The sequence below is a fragment of the Lepus europaeus genome, chromosome 5, assembly GCF_033115175.1.
Source record: "Lepus europaeus isolate LE1 chromosome 5, mLepTim1.pri, whole genome shotgun sequence".
Taxonomy (NCBI): domain Eukaryota; kingdom Metazoa; phylum Chordata; class Mammalia; order Lagomorpha; family Leporidae; genus Lepus; species Lepus europaeus.
The window spans coordinates 133,491,373-133,511,733 of record NC_084831.1 but is presented as its reverse complement, the minus strand read 5'-3'; the positions used below and the strand labels follow the sequence as shown (position 1 = coordinate 133,511,733).

Here is a 20,361-nt window from a genome sequence, read left to right as displayed (position 1 = left end):
GAAGTAGAGCATCTGGGATTTGAATCTGCACTCATGTGGGATGCTGGCATCCCAGGCAGTGGCTTAACTCGCTGCACCAGGACGCCGGCCCCAAATTGCCTGGGTTTATATCTTGTTTGGGCTGTGTATCTGGAGCAGGTTATTTCAGCACCCCCTGTCTGCTTTGGTGTCCGCACATGTGAAATGAGAATGATACACCTCCGGGGAGGATGCTGTGCAGCCCCTCCACTCCAGGCTCTCTCCCCTCCCCCTCCTCCTGTCCCCGCCTGGGTGTCTGTCTCTCCATATCTTCTCACCTGTATTTCCAGGACATAGCATGATGCTGGGCACATTGCAGGAAATGGCCATGGAGATGATGAACCCCATGGTCCTTCGACATCATTCTGAGTCAATAATCCCTCTGAAAACCGACCCAAATGGGTTAGTGTCAGCAAGAGCAGAGCTGAGGTGGCCCAATGCATGATGTAGACATAGCAGGACTGGCCACACCCCCGCTAAGTGGACTCTGAGGTGGCGACTGGGAACCAGGGCCATCTGAGCACCATGTCCTTGCTGGTGAGAACCCTATGCATCTGTGAAACACGGTACAGTCTGTGACATGTCTGGTGACAGCTGGGAGAAGGGGCTGCTTTCAGAACATTCAGCAGAGCCCCCAGACAGGAAAGCAGCAGGTGACCATCCTGGGATGTTCTCGTCCCTTTTGACTCTGCTCTCTTGTCTCCCGACGCCCCTTTTCTAGCTACTACGCCGTCCTGTACCCGATGGTGTACCCCATGAAGATCACCGGGAACCGGGCCGTGATGGCGCTGGTCTACATCTGGCTTCACTCCCTCATTGGCTGCCTGCCGCCCCTGTTTGGCTGGTCATCCGTGGAGTTTGATGACTTCAAGTGGATGTGTGTGGCCGCCTGGCACAGGGAGCCCGCCTACACCGCCTTCTGGCAGATCTGGTGTGCCCTGTTCCCCTTTGTGGTCATGCTGGTGTGCTATGGCTTCATCTTCCGCGTGGCCAGGGTCAAGGCACGCAAGGTGCACTGTGGCACGGTGGTCATTGTGGAGGAGGATGCCCAGAGGAACGGACGGAAGAACTCCAGCACCTCCACCTCCTCTTCGGGCAGCAGGAGGAACGCCTTTCAGGGTGTGGTCTACTCAGCCAACCAATGCAAAGCCCTCATCACCATCCTGGTGGTCATTGGTGCCTTCATGGTCACCTGGGGTCCCTACATGGTTGTCATCACCTCCGAGGCTCTCTGGGGCAAGAACTATGTCTCCCCGACCCTGGAGACCTGGGCCACGTGGCTGTCCTTCACCAGTGCCATCTGCCATCCCCTGATCTACGGACTGTGGAACAAGACGGTTCGCAAAGAACTCCTGGGCATGTGCTTTGGGGACCGGTATTACCGGGAGCCTTTTGTGCAGCGACAAAGGACTTCCAGGCTCTTCAGCATTTCCAACAGGATCACAGGTAACTTGGGGTCTTGTTAGGGAGGGGATCCCCACCCCGGCACAGGTGCGGTATGGAGTCCTCTTGTGAGTGCGTAGGCTGACTGTGGCCTATGGGCTGGAAGAACAGGTTTCCTTTGAGGAAGGAGTGTCCCAGACTGTCCACTGGAATTCCCAAGCAGCTTCCCATCCCTCTGCAGCTCATGGCCATGCTGATGGGGAGGCCAGCACAGCTCCCTGAAGAATTAAGCAGGGCACACCGCAGCTCAGCAATGGGTATTCTGAGACCCCAGCCATGGCCCACTGGTTTTGAGAGAAGGAATTTGAGTGTTTGTTCGGACCGCCTTCTCTTCTTGGCCAGCCCTGTCCTCTCAGTGCGTCCCCTTGTCAGAACTCCATGTCCATCTCTGCTGCTATTCCAGCCTGTCCTCACAGGTCAGCGGGGTCTCTGGTAGCTCTGGCAGTGTCAGTGCCAAGCCCCGGCCCTCTGTGGGAGCACCGCTGTCTTGTGCGCACAAGGCTGGCCCTCTGCCTGGCAGCTGATCCAGCCTGCACAGGTGTCTGAGTTCAACCCCACCACCTTTGATGGGACCCAAAAGAGTTAGCCTCACTAGGGGGTTAGATGAGTTGCAATAATTTTTAGATTTACAGCAGAATTGGAAAAACAGCACAGAGAATTTTCAGACATCCAGCTGCCTGCAGTGTTAACAGTGGTGTTCAAACGTAAGACGTTAACATTGGAGCAGGGATGGTTCCGATTTCACCCATTTTCCCATTAATGCCCCCTATCTGTCCCAGGACCCAGTTCAGGGCCCCACGTTATCGTTAGTTGACTGTTTCCCTTTGCCTTCTTCAAACCTTGCCAGGTCTTCATGCTTTTCTTGTCTTTTGTGGTGTTGGCATTTGTGCAGTGTGCTTGCTTGCCAAGAGTTTCGAAGAATGCCCGTCCGATTAGGTTATCTGCTGCTGTCTCCAGATTAGATTTGGGTCATGCACTTTCTGGCAAAAAGGCCCCGTGAGTGAGGTGCTCTTAGTGCTCTGTGCCGGGGTGCACACAAGTCAGTCTGTCTTACCCTGGATCTCTCAGTTAAGGTACAGTCTGTCCACTTGCTCCGCTGTAGGATCAGCCGCTAATTTTTGTCATAATTCACAAATGCAACTGAGGAGGAAGCTCAGACACTCTGCAGAGTCCCGATCCCCCTGCAGCCTTCACCCCATGATTAGCATACACTGGCACATCTTCCCGCCTGCCCCGCCCCCCGGGGGTCATTACTGTATTGTTCACAGGCAGCTGGATTGTCAGGGTCAAGTTTGAGGGAAGAGATTCAGACTACAGTTCTTGTATTTTTGTGGGGTGACTTTGGGCAAGTCTTCAAACCATTCTAGTTCATTTGTCCTCTTCATGCAATTGCGAGGTCTTCTGGCTTCTGTGTCAAGAAAAGTGGACAAAGTTATGACTCCTGGGGAATGCTCCCTGGCAGTCACCACAGGGGACTCTTCCCCCGTGTTAATGAAACTGTCTTTTGAAGTGGATTCACAGGGTGTTATTTCTTGAGAGACAGGAAAGTAGTCTGGGGCTTTTGATTTGACTATAAGAGAGGGGGAAAAAGTCTGTTTCCCAGTATTGTAATCACTGAAATGCCTACCTCTTGCCACTTGCAAATTCCCATTGTAACTCATGAACCAATTTGGCTTCATTTCACTGATGAACTTGCTTGTTCAGATGTTTTTACAAATGACTTGTCTTCCAGGCAAATAGACAATGGATGTCTTCTATTTCAATGAAGTTAAGAATAAGGAAAGAAAGTAAAATGAGGAACAACAATGAAGATGGAGAGGGTAGACAGAACCTCTGCTTGAGGGCCGAGATTTTCCATGTGGTTATCTTAGAAGAGGCTGTGAGAACAGACAGGGACAGCAGCCGTGATTAGGTGGGCAAGGCCAAGGCAGCTGGTGGGTGGCCTCATCATTTAGGGAGAAGTAGGCTTGTGGGATGCCTTGGGCGGAAGAGCTTGTGGTATGATGGATCTGAGTCCTTGGCCTTCCGTAGGAATGGAAGCCGAAGGGGTCCCTGCTCTTCTGCCCTGAAGGTCCTGGTCCCAGGAGGAGGCCAGCCGCATCAGGATGAGTCTGGGAATAGCAGCATTTCGCGGTGCCCCACCCCAGCCCTGCACCCTGTGCTGTGTGTGCCGGGAGCATCAGCTGCCTTTCTGATGGAGAAGAACCTGGCCTTCAACTCACGTCCCTGGTCCCCTATGTGTGAGCCAGGCCTGACTAGACCTATGCTCTGCCTTCTGTGGGAATGGCTTTGACTTGTAGCAGACTCCTAAACCCACGTCCATTTCCCTGCCATCAAGGCGCTTCCTTGCCCCACCCCTCCCCACCCCACAGTGTAAGAAAGATGACTGAATCCTGTCCAAAGTCAGCATGAAATGACCTGGAGGCTCTGGCTGGGGTAGTTCCCCTCCATTTATGTGGGTACCTGGAAAGTTTTAACCAAGGAGACGAGTAAATGAAATTCCAAACTTTCCTAAAACAGTGCTCACGAGCAGAAGCAGACACGGAATTCCTCAAATAGCTGGAGCTTCCCAGCCGACTCAGGTGCCAGGAGTTCACCAGCACATGACAGTGTTTATTTTGTACATAGCAGCTTTCAGCCATAATGGGTGGGTTTTGGTGTTCTCATTCTGTTCGCCCCAAACTGAAGACGCGCCCAAGCTGAGGCTTCTTCTGGGTGCCAGCTGTCACTGGGCTTGGGAGGTCTAATCAGAAGATTCCCATGGGGAGGGAGGACTTGCTTGGGAATTGAGATGTGGGGCTACCTGGAGATTGCCCAGCAGTTTTATTTCATGGTGGAGAGGTTGGCCCTGCAGTGGACATTGGCTATTAGTGCTGAAACGTGAACTTAAAGGTTAACATTTGTCTTGGGATACTAAACCACAAGTCCAAAGCTGACCAGGGGTGCCTCGTGATGGGGACGGAGAAGAGACCTTTGCGAGAAAGGGCGAGCAGTTCCTCCACGCCCTTCCACGAGCAGATCTTCTCCAGGCCTGGAGACCCCAGCCAGTGCCTCTTCCTCTAGCCACAGCGGGCAGCCTGGGCCTGTGGGGAAGGAAGAGAGGTCCACCCACATGCTGGGCCCCCCAGGGGCTGTGCTTGAGCTTCTGGGCCTGGGGAGGAGGACACGGACTCACACCCTGGGGAAGATGGCACCTTCCAGGTCCTTCCCTGAGGGGTCTGGCCTGGAGGGAGAGTAGAACATCCTGGAGTCTGAATTTTCCTCCCTGGCCTTTCGAACGAAGTTCCTTTCCTGATGGCACCTGGAGGTCTCCTGGTTACTTCAGAGTGCTTGCCCTTGTCCTTAAGAGCTTCTAAAAGGCAGGCACACACACACACACACACACCCATGCTTTTGGGGAGTCACACCCTGATCCCAGGGGCCTCCCTTTGTACTTTTTCCCTCCTTTTTTGCAAGGTTGGAGTGGGCCCAGCCCAGCAGATCTGCTACTGTTGTGTGCAAAACCTCCAGCTAACTCTGCCCACTCGCCAGTGGGAAACACTGGCTGGTACGAGAACAGAGAGGTGCCCTCTGGCTGCTCTGTTTCCAGAGCCGCACTGGTCTGGCTCAAAGGCTCCCTCGCACTGGAGGAGACCAAGACACGTTCCTGGCTTTCACCACAGCCTCAGAGATGGTATCCAAAACCCACTGTGGCTTCCGCCATCCCGGTTGGCAGGGGATGGCGCTCTGCATGCTCCACGGCCCACATCAGTCCTCCTGCTGAGCGCAGTCATATTCACATACAGAGACCCTGGAGGGCACGGTTGTGTGACATGTGGGTCTTTAGCCCCTTACTGCAACCCACAGCAGAGAGTAGTGCCCTTGCATAAAGTGGGATTCCTAAAAACATGAGAGGACGTTTTTTGTTTTTGAAGATTTATTTATGTGAAAGGCCTAAAGAGATAGGGAGAGATAGAGATCTTCCATCCTGGTTCATTCCCTCAGATGCCCCCAACAGCTGGAATGGGACCAGGCCAAAGTCAGGAGCCGGGAATTTCATCCAGATCTCCCACATGAGTGGCAGGGGCCCAAGTACCATCTTCTGTGGCTTTCCCAGCCCATGGTGGGAGGTAGAAGGGCACTCTGATGACAGTTGCCCCAAAATCTGATAACAGGAACCCAATCATAGAAGGGAGGACTGGGGCCAGAGACGACCCGTTCCCCCTTCAGGGTCTTGGCCTCAGAACCTGGCTGTGTTCAGCAGTGGGCCAGGCATGGAGCCCGCAGGGAGCTCTGGCCTGCCCTCACCAGCCCCCATGGCCTAACCGCCTTTTGTCAGACCGCATTTCCGGAGCCGGAGATTAAGGCTCTAACACAGCGCTCCGGGGAATGTGTTCAGGCCACGGTAATTAAAAAGTCTGCGGGCTGCACATCTTCCTTGTGAGATCGGAGTTCCCATTCTGAGGTGTGTTAATTCTTCAGAACCTTGTGTTATCTCCATATTCCTTTTTTTATAGTCTCTACCTCTTCTTTAAAAAAAAATGGATTTATTGTTTTTCTCTGCTTTCCGAGGATGCCAATTATATATATTTTTTCTAAGTTCCCTGCATTGTCTCTGGGATCCATGTGTCTCTTCTTTTTTCCAATCTCTGTGTTTCACACGATCCTTTTCCTTCAGTGTTGTCTCTTCACCTTTGATGATGAGGTTCAGGGAAGCCTTGGGGGCGGAGGCCTTCCTGCCTGGGGCGGGTGGGTGGGGGGGCGCCTCACTCGCAGCACCCACAGCTCTTTTCTCGGGGGCTGGTTGGTTTTCCTAGGGCAGCCTTCTCCAAGCTGAGTGCCCCACTGTTAAATCTTCAGACTGCTCCTTCCTTTTTATTCGCTTTTGTCCTCGGCCATTCCTGGCGTCTCCCAAACCGGAGCCCCTGGTTCACTCTCTCCACTTGTGCCAACACTGGGTGGTGGGTGCCCGAGACCCAGCCTGGGGCAGAGCAGGGCAGGGGGTCCAGCTGCTTCCCACATTGTTTCAGCCTGCTGCCTAGGGAGAGCCTCCTGGGTCTCCGGTTCCTGAGGCCTCAAAGCACGGGCAGCTTCGTTGTCCTCACCCATCTGCTTTCCAGCTTCCCACAATTCCCTCCCCTTTGGGGTCTAGGCCTCTAAAAACCTCCTGTCCTGGTATTCAAGCAGGGTCTCTGGATGTGAAGGAGTTAGATTGAGGGTTCAATCCCCCAGTCTGGCTGGAAGATCCCCTCACCACACTGTGCACCGCGGATTTGCCCGCCCGCCCGCCTTGCCGGCGTGGGACACGGTGGGGACAGTGTCCCCTGCAGTGAGTCCTGACACGATGGACAGAAACGTGACGCAAAGCGAGAAACAGCAGCTCAGGCCTCCAGTCCTTCAGGGGTCGAGAGCGACTCTTGGCGGGGGCCAAGAACAGGAGGTGGGCGGCCAGGGCTTCGGCGCAGACGGAACTGGCAGAGCAGGCCCTGGGCCGCCCGGCTGCGGGATGGCGCCCTCAACGCAACTTTGCCTTTCAGACCTGGGCCTGTCCCCGCACCTCACGGCGCTCATGGCGGGCGGCCAGCCCCTGGGGCACAGCAGCAGCACTGGCGACACTGGCTTCAGCTGCTCTCAGGACTCAGGTAACTTGCACGCCTTGCCGGCCTCTCAGGGGTCGCCTTTCCCTGGTGCGCGGACGCGGGGAGAGCGCCCTGGGGCGGGACTTCCGGCCGCCGCCTCGCAGCGCTTCCGGGCCACGGTTTCCTCTTCCATGAAGTGGGGCGGAGTGAGGGGATGGCCGTGGTCTTCGTGCCCAGCTCAAAGTGCAGCTCTGGGGAAGTTGCAGCGCGAGACCGGCCGCGAGCTGTTCCACAGTTACCGCAGCCGCTGGCCGGCACAGGCCCCGGGGTCCTATGGCTCTCCGCTTCCGGTTGGTGTGAGGCAACTTGATGGAAGAGTGGGGCAGGTGTTTGGCTCAGCAGTTAAGCTGCACCTGGGGATCCCAGCATCCGACCCAGGGCCTGGGGTCAAGCCCCAGCTGTGCTCCCTGGCTCAAGTGCATGGGTCCCTGCCACCCACGCAGGAGACCTGGGTTGAGTACAAGGCTCCTGGCTTCTACCTTGCTCAGCTATAGCTGTTGTGTGTATGTGGGGAGTGGGACCAGTGTTTGGGAGGTTTCTCTCTGTTTCTATCTTTGTCTCTCCCTGTCTTTGCCTTTCAAATAAATATAAATAAATAAAAAAGGAAAGAAACAACTTAGAGTAAGCAGCAAGGGGAACGCATTGTAGGCAGAGCAACATAGGCTTTGGGGTCACACAGACCTGTGATTTACAACCCCGCCACCTCCTGGCTGTGTCTGTGTTGGTGAGGAATTCATTGGTTCAGCCCCTGTGTGTGCCAGATTGCTACACACTTCAGTTCATAATCCTCACAGCAGATCTCTGAGGTAGACCGAAGGATGACCCCCAATTTATAGATGTGGAAAGATACTGAAGAATTCAATCACCTGCCAGTGGTCCCAAGTCTGCCCTCCTTGAACCTACCTGTGTGCTTAACCAGAATATTCTAACGCTTCTTCTGTAGGCAAGAGAATAACACCCTTGCCATGTGTTTTGAAACAGCAATGAGGAGTTCCAGACTCCCTGTTCTTCCTAGTTTCTTAGGCATGGAGGTCTTGATGGATTGAAAACTGGAAACTTATCCCCATCCAGTGCCAGACCAGGGGGCATCATTGAGTGCCAAGTCCAGTCCGAGCCCTTGCTGCCTTCCCTGCCCTCTGTCCCCACCCCTCCACCCTGAGCTCTGCCCAGCTCTAGAACTTGTAGGTGTTCCCTGATTCTGCCTTCATTCTCACACTGTGCTAAGTCTTTACCTACATTTTAACCATGGTGATAGGAATTCAGACTGTAAGAAGACTCACTCCGAAGACAAGGTGCCTTTTAATGGCTCTCTGCTTCCCTTCCACCCCAGGGCTGGCAGGGATGACGCTCCTGTGTTGTGTGAGTCACGACACCTAACCCATGGGATGATGGCCAAGGAGTCTCTCAGACGAACGTTTCAGGGCAGTTAGCCACACCTGCTAGTGAGCTTGAGGAGGTGGAGAGAGGGGTCGGGTGTGTTGAGCGAGGGGCGGAGGAAGAGGAGAGGGCAGGTGGGGAGGAGTCCGTGTTGCTGGTCATCTGTGCACACTGTGCCCTGTGCTGCAGGAACGGATGTGATGCTGCTTGAAGACTACCCATCCGATGATACCCCTCCCTCCCACTGCACTTGCCCACCCAAGAGGAGGAGCTCAGTGACGTTTGAGGATGAAGTGGAGCAAATCAAAGGTGGGTCTCAGAGACTGCTTGCTTCAAGAAAACACAGGGGACAAAGAAAATATCTCAGGTCAGCCCTGGCCCCATCCCAGAACATACCAAGGTTCCATCACCTTTGCCCTCTAACCTCTGCCAACCCTGCTGGTCTCACTTGAGTCCTTAGACACTTAACTTTAGGACAGCTGTCGAACACACATAGACACGTAGGCACAGACACATACGCACGGCACAGCCCAGATCTCTTGGTGTCCTCCCACGGAAAATGAAACGGTGGCCCTGTGAGTGCCGCTACTCCCTGGAGGCAGATGCTGCCGCCTTGGCTGTTGCTGGGAAGGTGCTGAGGACACGTGGGTCCTCCAAGGAAAGTGAGTTCTGCCAAGCTTAAGCGCCAGCCCCTTCTTGCCCCTTGGGTTTGGGGTGGTTTTCCCATCTGGACCTGTTGATTAAAAGGGTGACAGAGTCATTGTCCAGGCTGCCCAAGGATGTCAGCTCTTCCCCTGAGTCTCACCAAGTGAAGACAGCTGTCAACACAAGCAGGTCATGGATGTGGTAGAGGAGGCCAGGGGCCTGGGGATGCAAGTTCTTTAAGCCAGTAAGCATGGCCAATCAGTGTGAGGCTCATACCGAATCACGTCATTTTTATGACCCTCACCCAGGAGTTCAGAAAGAACAGTGAGGTAGTCACGGAGGGCAGAGGTTGCTACCAAACCATCTGCTTTGCTGACAAAGCGGATTCAAGGATGGCGCTTGGACCAGCAGTTTCATGGGCCTATGTTACCTTTCCCCAGAAAAAGTGGATGTGCGTCTCCTCCCCGCCCCCGACGTGGGCCCGCGCTCACCCCATCATGCCTACCTCGTGGGCTGGCGGCTCTGAAAGCACCCTCAGGCAGTGAGGAAGCAAAGCACTAGTGGGTGACATCACCCCTTCGCCAAGACTGAGTGGCAGGCTGGAGACCAGGGTGTCCCTGGAGAACAGGGTACAAATTGTTACTCTCAGAAAATGTCAGGACAGGATGAATTCTTCTCCAGAAATGTCCAGAGAACAGAGACAGGTCACTGATATTAGGACAGGAGGTGTGAGGTAGAAGAGCCACTCCCTCTTTCCTGTTCACTTGAGCTGTCAGGGGTGCAGATCCTGGGTAGAAACTTTTCGTGTCCCTTCCCCGCCCTGAGGTTCCCCATGACTTGGGGCAAAGCTCTGGGCCAGCTGTAACCACTTGGAATCAACATTCATAGAGAGTGTTTATCAAGCCTTGTCTGTGGGCCAGGCCAAGGCTAAACAACTTAGAAAGAACCATCTCAGTAGCCCCATGAAATAAGTGGTATCTACCAGAGGCAGAGACTAAAGCTAGGTCAGAGACTCAGATTTCGCAGGTGAGATGTTGGGGAGTCCAGAATTTTTGTGTCGGGAACCTGACTTCGAAGCCGCGCCCTGGCCCTCCGCTTGCCTCCCGTCTCTGGGCACTGCAGCCGCAGCAGGCCCAGTCCCAGGCAAGTCGCTGTTCCTGGCTCCGCAGCTAACCTTTCTCCTGCTTTCTTCCCCAGAGGCTGCCAAGAACTCGATTCTTCATGTGAAAGCTGAAGTACACAAGTCCTTGGACAGTTACGCAGCCAGTTTGGCCAAAGCCATCGAGGCGGAAGCCAAACTCAATTTATTTGGGGAAGAGGCCTTGCCTGGGGTCCTGTTGGCGGCACGGACTGTCCCAGGGGCTGGCTCGGGGGGCCGCCGAGGCAGCAGGACGCTTGCGAGTCACAGGCTCCAGCTGCAGAGCATCGAAGAAGGGAACGTTCTAGCCGCAGAACAGAAGTGAGGGCCTCAGGGCGGACTGGCGCTGGAGTCGCAGATGCTGCCTGTGCCAGGGCCCTGCCAGCTCCTCACTGTGTCCAGTGAGCCAAATGCAGAGAAGCAACAACATCTGGGATGCGGCCACCGGGAGAACTGGATATAATGTCTCCAGCCTGCTGTGTCTGCTGTGGGACCACACGGGGGCGTCTCTGAGGCTTCTACAGTGCGTCGAAAAGCAGAGGGAGGTGTGGCTGTTGCCTGTTGGGAGGTGGGGCCGGAGAGCTTGAGGGTGGCTGGGGGAAACCAGAGAGCACGAGCTTTGAGGGGAACCATCCCATGAGTCATTGCCTCCTCTTCACAACCTGTATGCTGAAAGTCCAGTCCTGCCCTGTGGAGGGCAGCACGGTGCTTCTTAGCATTGCCAAGTTCACGTCCAGGGCTTCAGCATGTTGAAACAGGCAGTGTGGGGCAATCGGTTCTAGGCAGAATGGTGGGGCAGCGAGCACCTGGGAGCCTCCACACCCTGTCCTCGTTAGGACCGGGCTGCTGGTGCTGAAGGGAGGGCCCGTGCTGCCCCCATCCCTGCTGGCAGACATGGGGCATTTCGAAAGAGGGGAGAAACCACTACAAAAGACAGGAGGAAGGGGCAGGTACCAGGTGTTTCACTTCCAGGGCTTCAGAAAGCCCTCTGGTTAGGGCACAGCACAGCCTTCCTGAGACCGGATGGGACTGTGGTGCCGAGTGCAGGCTGACAGTGTCTTTATTGGAGAGAATCCCGTCACATAGGGGAGCCTCATTGAACACACTCTCTACGCGATGTTCCAGTGCTGGGAACACCGCCAAGAGCAAGTTAGGTTATGGCAACTCTGGGACAGCATGAGGTAGGAGAGAGAGAGACTGGACAGAGTGCAACCTGGGTTCCTGGCTCAGCCCTAGCTCTGTGTGCGCATGTCCTCTGGAACATCCTGTCACCCCCTCTCTGTAAAATGGGAGAGGGAGTTGGATTGAATGGTCTCCAAGCCCACCTCCTGCTCTGATCTTTGCTGTCCTCTTGACTACGGAGGTAGGAAAAACAGTAACAACAAAGTGGACCACAGATCTGCACTGGCATTCTTCTGAGTGTAGCTCCCAGGGGGTGTGAAGTGCCCTGGCGGATTGGCTGCTGGGGTGCAGTGGCCCATGCCGAGATGCTGTGTGGAGGAAGAGGAGCTTAGGCCTCCTTCCCCTCAAGATGAAGCAGCAGCAGACGTCGGCGCGGAATGATTGCTGCGGTGACTCAGGAAGCCACCGTCACCCCCTCCACTGCCCTTCCAGCGGCTGTGAGCTGAGCCCAGGACCCTCCGTGCCTTGGTCAGCAGTGGTGGATTCTAAGGCCGCCTTGCTGTGTCGGCTCCTAGGCAGCTGTTCCACAAAGGAATGACATCTGCGGGGTTTTCCTTGGGGTCTCGGTTGCTTCTTCTGATGAGACACGGTCCTTTTGCTATGTAGCAGAAGGCAGTGATTGGCTGGTCCCGAGGCCTGGGACTTGGTTCCTTTGTGACTGAATCCCACATGGCTCTTCTGGGTCCGCATGCGTGCTGATGCCACGGGGCAGACTGCCCTCACTACCGGGTGGCATTTCTTCCTCCGATTGTGGGTGACCGAGGTTTTCCCTCTCTGTTCTGTGTAATTTCTTTCCTAGCACTTGTCTTTTTGTTGTTGTTGTTGTTGTTGTTGTTTTCTATTTATTTGCAAGGGTTACAGAGAGAGGTAGGGTAGGGACAGAGAGAGAGGTCCCCCATCCGCTGGTTCTCTCTCCAGATGGCTGCAACGGCTGGAGCTGTGGCAATCAGGAGCCAGGAGCCTCTTCCGGGTCTCCCACACAGGTGCAGGGGCCCAAGGACTTGGGCCATCTTCTCCTGCTTTCCCAGGCAACAGCAGAGAGCTGGATCGGAAGAGGAGCAGCCGGGACTAGAACTAGCACCCATATGGGATGCTGGCACTTCACGCCAGGGCTTTAACCTGCACCACGTGCCGGCTCCTTGTCTGGTTTTCAAAGGGACCATGTTCCCCATCAGCAATAAGCACAGACGTAGGACAGGGCCATGAGGCCTTTACCTCCAGGCTGGGTCACCAGGTAGACACTCTCCAGCACTGCACATTGGCTTGGAACCCAAGGGCTGGGGAAGGCTCCCCTGACTGCCGGCAGCTGGGCTCCAGGGAAGACTCCTGGGACCACCCAGGTTACCTGGCTGACCGCAGCCCAGCTGGGATGTGATGGGAGTTCATCTGAATTAGTCTAGAAAGACTACATTTCACAAAGGGACTCGGTTCCCCCTTGTTTTTAAGCTGAGGTGTGTTTGACACTACACAAACACTGTGTAAAAGGACCCTCCCAGGCTCTGCGGGCAGTAATGCTGGTGTGTCTTTGCTCCATTAGGGAGAAAAGACCTGGGCAGGTTCTAATAAAACCTCCCAGGCAGTGATGGGAGAACTGTGGCACCAGCGTGGGGGTGGTATTTCCAACCAGGAGTTAGGCACAGCTCCTGTGAGGTGGGTGACCATGGGAGCTAAGTCTCAGGGAGTGTTTGGCAGCTAGGGCCATATTTTGCATATCCAGGAATTCAAATTTGCCTTAATGCAGCTGAGAGAGGTGGAAGTGGGGGTGGGGAAAGAGAATCTCCCTTCCCTACATTCCGAGGGCCCCGAGAGGCATTTCTGAGGACACCTGCCCTTAGGTCGGGCCAGCACCCCCACCCGCTCCCACTAAACCCAGGCTCGTTAGCTGTGAATTGCTGTACAGTGGCGGGCTTGAAGCCACCCAGAGGGGACCTTGTGGACACTGGCAGGCGGGACTTCTGGCCACCTTAGTGCTTAAATCCCTCAGTCCTGGGTCTTCCGGTTGTGGGAAGACCACTCTTAGGGCTGCTGGCCATCTCTGCTTTCCTCACTGAGCTTCCCAGCTGCCAAGGTGCCTGTGTTATGCTCCAGACTGCAGGTTGCTGTGACCCAGAAGGCACTGGGAGTCCCACACGACGTAGCACACTGCTCCACCTCAGCGCTTCCCTGGGTAGGACACAAGACTGGAGTTCAGGACCTTGAACTCTAGGTGGCAGCAGTGTGGCTGTGCAGAGCCTCAGCCAAGCTGTTCTTGGCAGACAAGGAAGCACCACCCTGAGCCTGCTTCCCTGAGTGACCCGTCAGGGTCACAGGTGCTGCCCTCACTCAGCTGTGTGGTCTTCCACAAATCGCTGCTCCTGGAGGAGCGGGTTGAGGACTGTAAGACAAGGGCCACCTAGCACCAGTGTCCCTGGATTCTCTCCAGGGAGGAGTCTGAAAAGAGCTGAGCAACCAGGGGGATGACCTCAGTATGTGCAGCAGTCCACACAGGGGAGGGATGCACAGCACTCGGATACAATGAGAGCCTGCTAAGTCTGTTTGGAGTTAACTCTGAGTGTCCCATCACAAAATGCCTGAGAGACACACACAGAGACATGGATGCATCACGAGATGCTCGGGAAATGTGTTCAGCCTGGAGCGCCTTCTGTCTCCTGTCTGGTGGGTGACGTGAAGTGGCCATGCAGAGAAGGCAGGAAGCACGTACTGACCGGTTACATCTAATGGCCGACGGACACTCCATTAGGCACTTCAGCACAACTGTGACATGGAGAAGAGCGCAAACGTGGCTGTGGGGAGGTCCCGAGTTCAGATCCCGGGCTGCCACTTACTGGCTGGGAGTTTGGGGCAAGTGAGTGAGTGTGCCTCTCAATTTCCTTATCTGTAAAGTGCAGTTTTGTAGTCATTTCCTGTGTAGAGAGACAGGATTCAGTGGCCTCCCTCCCAGGGTGACTGTGTGGATTCCATGAAGACATTTTGGGACGCATTGGACACGGAACACAGTATCTGGGGTGCAGTGGAAACGGAGCCACTGGCCTTGTCTCAGTAACTGTGAGGGGGGTTACTCTTGTTTTACAGGGGTTGCGGTTAACACTTAGGTGGGAGGTGCTGAAGGTGTTGCACAGGAATTTTGAGTTGTACACCCAGGACTCTTGAGAAGGGACGGGGTGAGAAAGCAGAAGGCAACAGAGTAGGGTGGGAAGGCAATAAATAGCACTGGCGCTCAGGAAGTCTAAGGGAGCACAAGTGAGCTTCTCTGTTAAAAATTATGTGCCGGCCGGCGCCGTGGCTTAACAGGCTAATCCTCCACCTTGCGGCGCCAGCACACCGGCTTCTAGTCCCGGTTGGGGCGCCAGATTCTATCCCGGTTGCCCCTCTTCCAGTCCAGCTCTCTGCTATGGCCCGGGAAGGCAGTGGAGGATAGCCCAAGTCCTTGGGCCCTGCACCCACATGGGAGACCAGGAGAAGCACCTGGCTCTTGGCTTCGGATCAGCGCGATGCACTGTCCGCAGCGGCCATTGGAGGGTGAACCAACGGCAAAAAGGAAGACCTTTCTCTCTGTCTCTCTCTCTCTCACTATCCACTCTGTCAAAAAAAAAAAAAAAAAAAAGATGAAATAATTCTTCAAAGATGATTCGCCCTTGGGGCCTGGTGGAGTCTCACATCACCACATAAATTTCAGCCCAGAAGGGACCCTCTCCCAGGAAAGTGCCCCAGGTGCTGTAGTGAGAGGGACTGCCTGGCTGACACTTGGGTTTACAGAATCCCTACAGTCTTCTGAGGGAAGAGGCAGGGCAGGGAGAGCCCACATTACCACACACAAAGTATGCAGGCCCTGGGACGGGGGAGATCCCAGTCTCCAGAGGAAACCGGCTGTGCTCAGCCAGCAGTGTCACTGCAGGGAGGGGCAGAGCCATACTGTGCTTGTGGGTTGGGCAAAAGGGACACAGAATTTAGGGAGGCCTAGGGGGAAAGTCCAAGGCCTCAAAGTGAGTAAAGCCAGAATCGTGGCTGAATTCCAGGACCTGGCCATGGGGCTGAGAGGAGAGGAGCCAGCCTGTGGCTCAGGCGGAGGGAGAGTTCAGAGTGGTCAGTATTAGACAAATGGGTCCGTAGGGCTTTATTACATAGCTAGGGAGGGCATGGCAGATAATCAGATCTAGGTCAGACCTAAAAGAACCAAAGGCCCAAGGCAAGTGGATTCACTGGGAAGAATTCAAAGCACAATCTCCACAAGAGTTCAAAAAGCACGAATTGGCTCAGTGTTTTCAGGAGGATGCAATACACAGAGCCGCATTTTCCTGGGCAGGGACAGGGACGGGAATTCGGAGCCACCTGACACCATTCTGAATACCGCAAATCGCACTCCAGGCAGCCTCTCCCAGAGGGAAACCGTCTCAGGGAGGTTCATGGCCTGGGCCACAGCACGGGTAGAGCCTGTTTGTTCATTAACAGGTCTGTCAGGGATAATGGGCCCCGGGGAGCAGAAAAGGTTAAAAACCAATCCCCCCTCCAAAAAAAAAAAAAAATCTAAAATATATTTAACGAAGTTTCTGGATGACATTTTAAAAAGATTAAGTGTTTAGGATTACAGTAATATTTATAAGCAACTAGAAGTCTATTTAGGTAGTTTTATCTGATTCAGTATGGTTTTGGTATATGTACAGCTGTGGACTATGTGGACTCTGTACTTGGACTTGTGGTCCGTGGGCTTTTTTTGGGTGCCTCTGCCTTCTCCCCTTTTCTCCAGCAGGGAGGAGTAGGCTGTTGGAGAACTGGGGGAGCGGGCATATTGGTCATCAGGTGTATCTATCCAGGCGTTTTTCAGAAATTCCTCCAAGGCTGTTACTTTCATGGAGTATTGTTAAATGACCTACTTCTCACCACGGCCAAGATACTCTAAACCCAGTCTTTAAAGAAGACCTAATGAATGCTATTATCTGTCCATGTATTTATTGATCAATCAACAGACTTATATTTTCCATTCTATAATAAAGTCAAAGAGGATGAATGGCAGATTTTCATTATTTTGAGACTCAGAACAAACTCAGGGCACGAAACTCCCTCCCCCCCCGCCGCGGGTGGGCATCTTCCCTTTCCTGAGTGGGTAGGCGAGTCCCAGGTCCTAGCGTTCTGGGGTCCTCTCCTGTGGAATCTTGTAAGTGGCAGGACTCGTTAAGTCTTCTTCTGTAGAATATTTTCTTTGTTGCCTTTCCGGTTTGCCCTACTTCTGAATAACAATATTCAACACCAAAATTCTCTGCAAAATCACCTTGGATAGGGGAAGTAATCCTCCACTGCCTTCCCGGGCCCCAGCAGAGAGCTGGACTGGAAGAGGAGCAACCAGGACAGAATCCAGCGCCCCGAATGGGACTAGAACCCGGGATGCCAGCGCTGCAGGCGGAGGATTAGCCTAGTGAGCCGCGGCGCCGGCCTTGACAAATGCTTCTTAAAAATACTTTAAAATATATTTTTTAGGAGCAGTTTTAGGTTCACAGCAAAATGGTGCAGCACGTACAGAGTTCACACGCTCTTCCCTGGCTCCATCAGCAGCCTGTGCCAGGGGGGACAAACGACCCTTCCGTTTTCTTCTCTGGCCAAAGAATGACTGACAACTCCTTAACTCCACCGAGTCCTCCAGTGGCTCCGATCTCTCAGTTTCCCCCACCTGTCTACAGTGCTATCTGTGTGGTATTACAACTGAAGAAAACAGCATCACATTGTGGGCGGTGGTGCTGGCACAGCCAGTGACATAGGTGGGGGAACTACAATCGCCCCCTTTAGAGAGGAGCCCCAAGGAATCAGAAGGCTTAGGCAGGGAGCATAAATAACGGGCAACATACTGTCCAGAAATCACGCAGGAACTGTCTGGCTAAAGCTCTGATTTCTTTCTCCCTCTGACCATTTACCTCACGTTCCAATGTGGGTATGTACGCGCCTTTGCCCACAGCAAGGACTAGAGTTGAAGTCTAGAACTTGCTGAGCCGATGGAACTTATTTTCTCCCTGTGCTTATCTGTGCAGCAGTGGCCCTGGGCTTGCAGCCATCTGATCGGGGACAGAGATCCCTGTTTTCTATACCAAGACTTTTTGTGGCTCAGCCTGAGAGAGATTATGCCTTACCCTCTCCCAGGCGCATTAGCGGGGAGCTGGATCAGATGTGGAACAGCTGGGATAGGAACCGGCACCCATATGGGGTGCTGGTGTTGCAGGTAGCAGCATAACCTACTACACTGCAACACTGGCCTCATGCCTTACTTTTTTTTTTTTTAAGATTTATTTATTTATTTGAAAGTCAGAGTTACAGAGAGAGAGCGAAGGAGAAGCAGAGAGAGGTCCTCCATCCACTGGTTCACTCCCCAGTTGGCCACAACAGCTGGAGCTCTGCTGATCTGAAGCCAGGAGCCAGAAGCTTCTTCCAGGTCTCCAACGTGGATGCAGGGGCCCAAGGACTTGGGCCATCTTCTACTGCTATCCCAGGCCATAGCAGAGATTGGAAGTGGAGTAGCCGGGACTCAAACTGGCACCCATATGGGATGCCGACACTGCAGGCAGTGGCTTTACCCACTACTCCACAGCACCGGCCCCTCCATGACTTACTCTTAATATCTGAGTTAGTCCCTCTCTCCAGGATAGATTTGGGGCAATAAAAGGAACATTTAACTATTTGTTAATTAGTCTATAACAGCTATGTTATATTTAGAAAAAGAGGGCAGCTATTACAGCCAAAACATTAAAAGCATCGTGAGACAGGAGCCCAGGCTTGAGGCACCCGAGGCAGAAGCCAGACCTGCGCTGCCCGGGCCACTCTGAACACTGCACACAGTCCTCGACAGTCTGGTACCCGCCTCCAGAGTGCGGCCACGAGCTGCTGCTGAAGCTGGAGCTGAAGGTGGTGAATGTTCACAACACAGCTCTGACCCTGACAACTCCAACTTGTCCTTAGGTCAGTCTTACAAGATACCCAGCTTCAACACAGGATCAGGGATCACTCCAAGTGTCTCACTCAATTTCTTCTCCAGCTGTTGGCTGCCAAGGAGGCAGAGTGGTGATCAGTACTGGCTGGACTATAGGTTACACAGCAGTTGTCGGGGTCAGTTTCTGACTTTCCCAAGTGGAGCAGTTCCCAAGAACTCAGCCACTGGAAACACGAAGGTGTTTCAGAACACTGCTGTGCATCACTGCAGAAACCTAATACAGCAAACGTCCAGTGTGTGTACGTATGTATACGTGTGTGAGTGTGTATGAGAGGGAGGGAGAAGGGAAGGTGGAAGGGTGACAGCCCCTTTGAAACTGTCCTTTTGGACCACTAAACCCTGGACACACCATGCTTGCTTCTTTGCCTCCAAGGTATCACAGGCAGCAAGTTAACTGCCTTTCTCCCACCCAGCAGATCTGGCTTCTGAAAAGACCCTGGACATCAAGAAGATAGCAAAAATGAGCCACATATGTTCTATACCCAACTGGATGATGATGAGAGATTAGAAAGTATAAAAACAGGGGCCGAGTGGCACGGTAGGTTAGGCTATGGTCTGTGCCACCAGCATCCCATACAAGCACCAATTCAAGTCCTGGCTGTTCTGCTTCTGATTCAGCGCCCTGTTAATGAGCCTGGGGACACAATGGAAGATGGCCAAAATCCTTGGGCCCCTGCACCCACATGGGAGATTGGGTAGACTTCCAGGCTCCTGGCTTCACTCGGGTCTAGCCTTGGCCATTGCAGCCATTTGGACAATGAGCCAGTGGATAGAAAATTCTCTAACTCTGCCTTCAAAATAAACAACTTTTTAAGAAAGTATGAAAATAAGAGAATATTTTGTTACTGAGAAAAAATTTTACTTATTTTCTGAATGGATTGAAGAGATGTGAGCATGTGATTAGACTGATGAAAAGATACCAGCAGGATGAAAATGTAGGAGTGTTAACTCCCGGAGTGGTTTTAGGTCATAACTTTAAGCTGTATTTATTTGGGTGCAGATGGCTCAGTGGAGGTAGACAGTAGAGTTAAGGATGTCTGGAAACTAAAAGACTATAGACAGTCAACATCTTTTTTTTTTTGACAGGCAGAGTGGACAGTGAGAGAGAGACAGAGAGAAAGGTCTTCCTTTGCCGTTGGTTCACCCTCCAGTGGCCGCCGCGGTAGGCGCACTGCGGCCGGCGCACCACGCTGATCCGATGGCAGGAGCCAGGTACTTATCCTGGTCTCCTGTGGGATGCAGGGCCCAAGGACTTGGGCCATCCTCCACTGCACTCCCTGACCACAGCAGAGAGCTGGCCTGGAAGAGGGGCAACCGGGACAGGATCGGTGCCCCGACCGCGACTAGAACCCGGTGTGCTGGCGCCGCAAGGCGGAGGATTAGCCTAGTGAGCCGCGGCGCCGGCCAACAGTCACCATCTTGCAGTGAAATCTACAATGTGGAGAGAGAGCTAGACCAGATGCCTGTGCCCTCAGAACCAGTTTATGCTAACAGGTGAAGTATCCAGGACGCTGTCAGTGATTTTTGCTGGTGACTAACTCCTATACTTGACTAATTACGTATTGGCAATCATGAGAAGTAACTAGAGGTCAAGATAAAAAACTGGAGAGAAAAATTAAAACAGCTCTTCAGTGTGATTCTATCCTACAGAAGTCAAAACAAATGAGGTTATTAATCTATAAAGAACAAAGGAAAAACATTCTTCTTATGTTACAGAAAATACTGGAAAACCATGGATCAAAACAGTAAGGCAGGGGTGGCGTTTGGTCTCGTGGTTAAGATGCTGTCTCTGCCACCCACGTGGGCAAACTGGATTAATTTCCTGGCTCCTGCACGTGGACTGGCCCCGTCTAGTGGCTGCAGCCATTTGAGAAGTGGACCAGCAGACTCGAGTTCTGTCTGTATCTGTCTCTCTGAAAAACTACGACAAAACAAACAAAAGCATTAAATGAAAAGTCAAATTTAGGATA

General features: G+C 53.4%; 1 protein-coding gene across 3 annotated transcripts in view; it reads left to right on the top strand.

Moving 5' to 3' along the window:
* Positions 1–16,545, top strand: part of GPR161 (G protein-coupled receptor 161) — a 57,136-nt gene extending 40,591 nt beyond the window's left edge. For all 3 annotated transcript variants that reach the window (XM_062192702.1, XM_062192703.1, XM_062192704.1), the window contains exons 3-6: positions 740–1,464; positions 6,978–7,082; positions 8,646–8,765; positions 10,299–16,545. In XM_062192702.1, coding sequence (XP_062048686.1) covers positions 740–1,464; positions 6,978–7,082; positions 8,646–8,765; positions 10,299–10,564 — 1,216 coding nt within the window. In that variant the 3' untranslated portion in view covers positions 10,565–16,545. The remainder of the gene's footprint in view (positions 1–739; positions 1,465–6,977; positions 7,083–8,645; positions 8,766–10,298) is intronic.
* Positions 16,546–20,361: the final 3,816 nt, after the last annotated feature.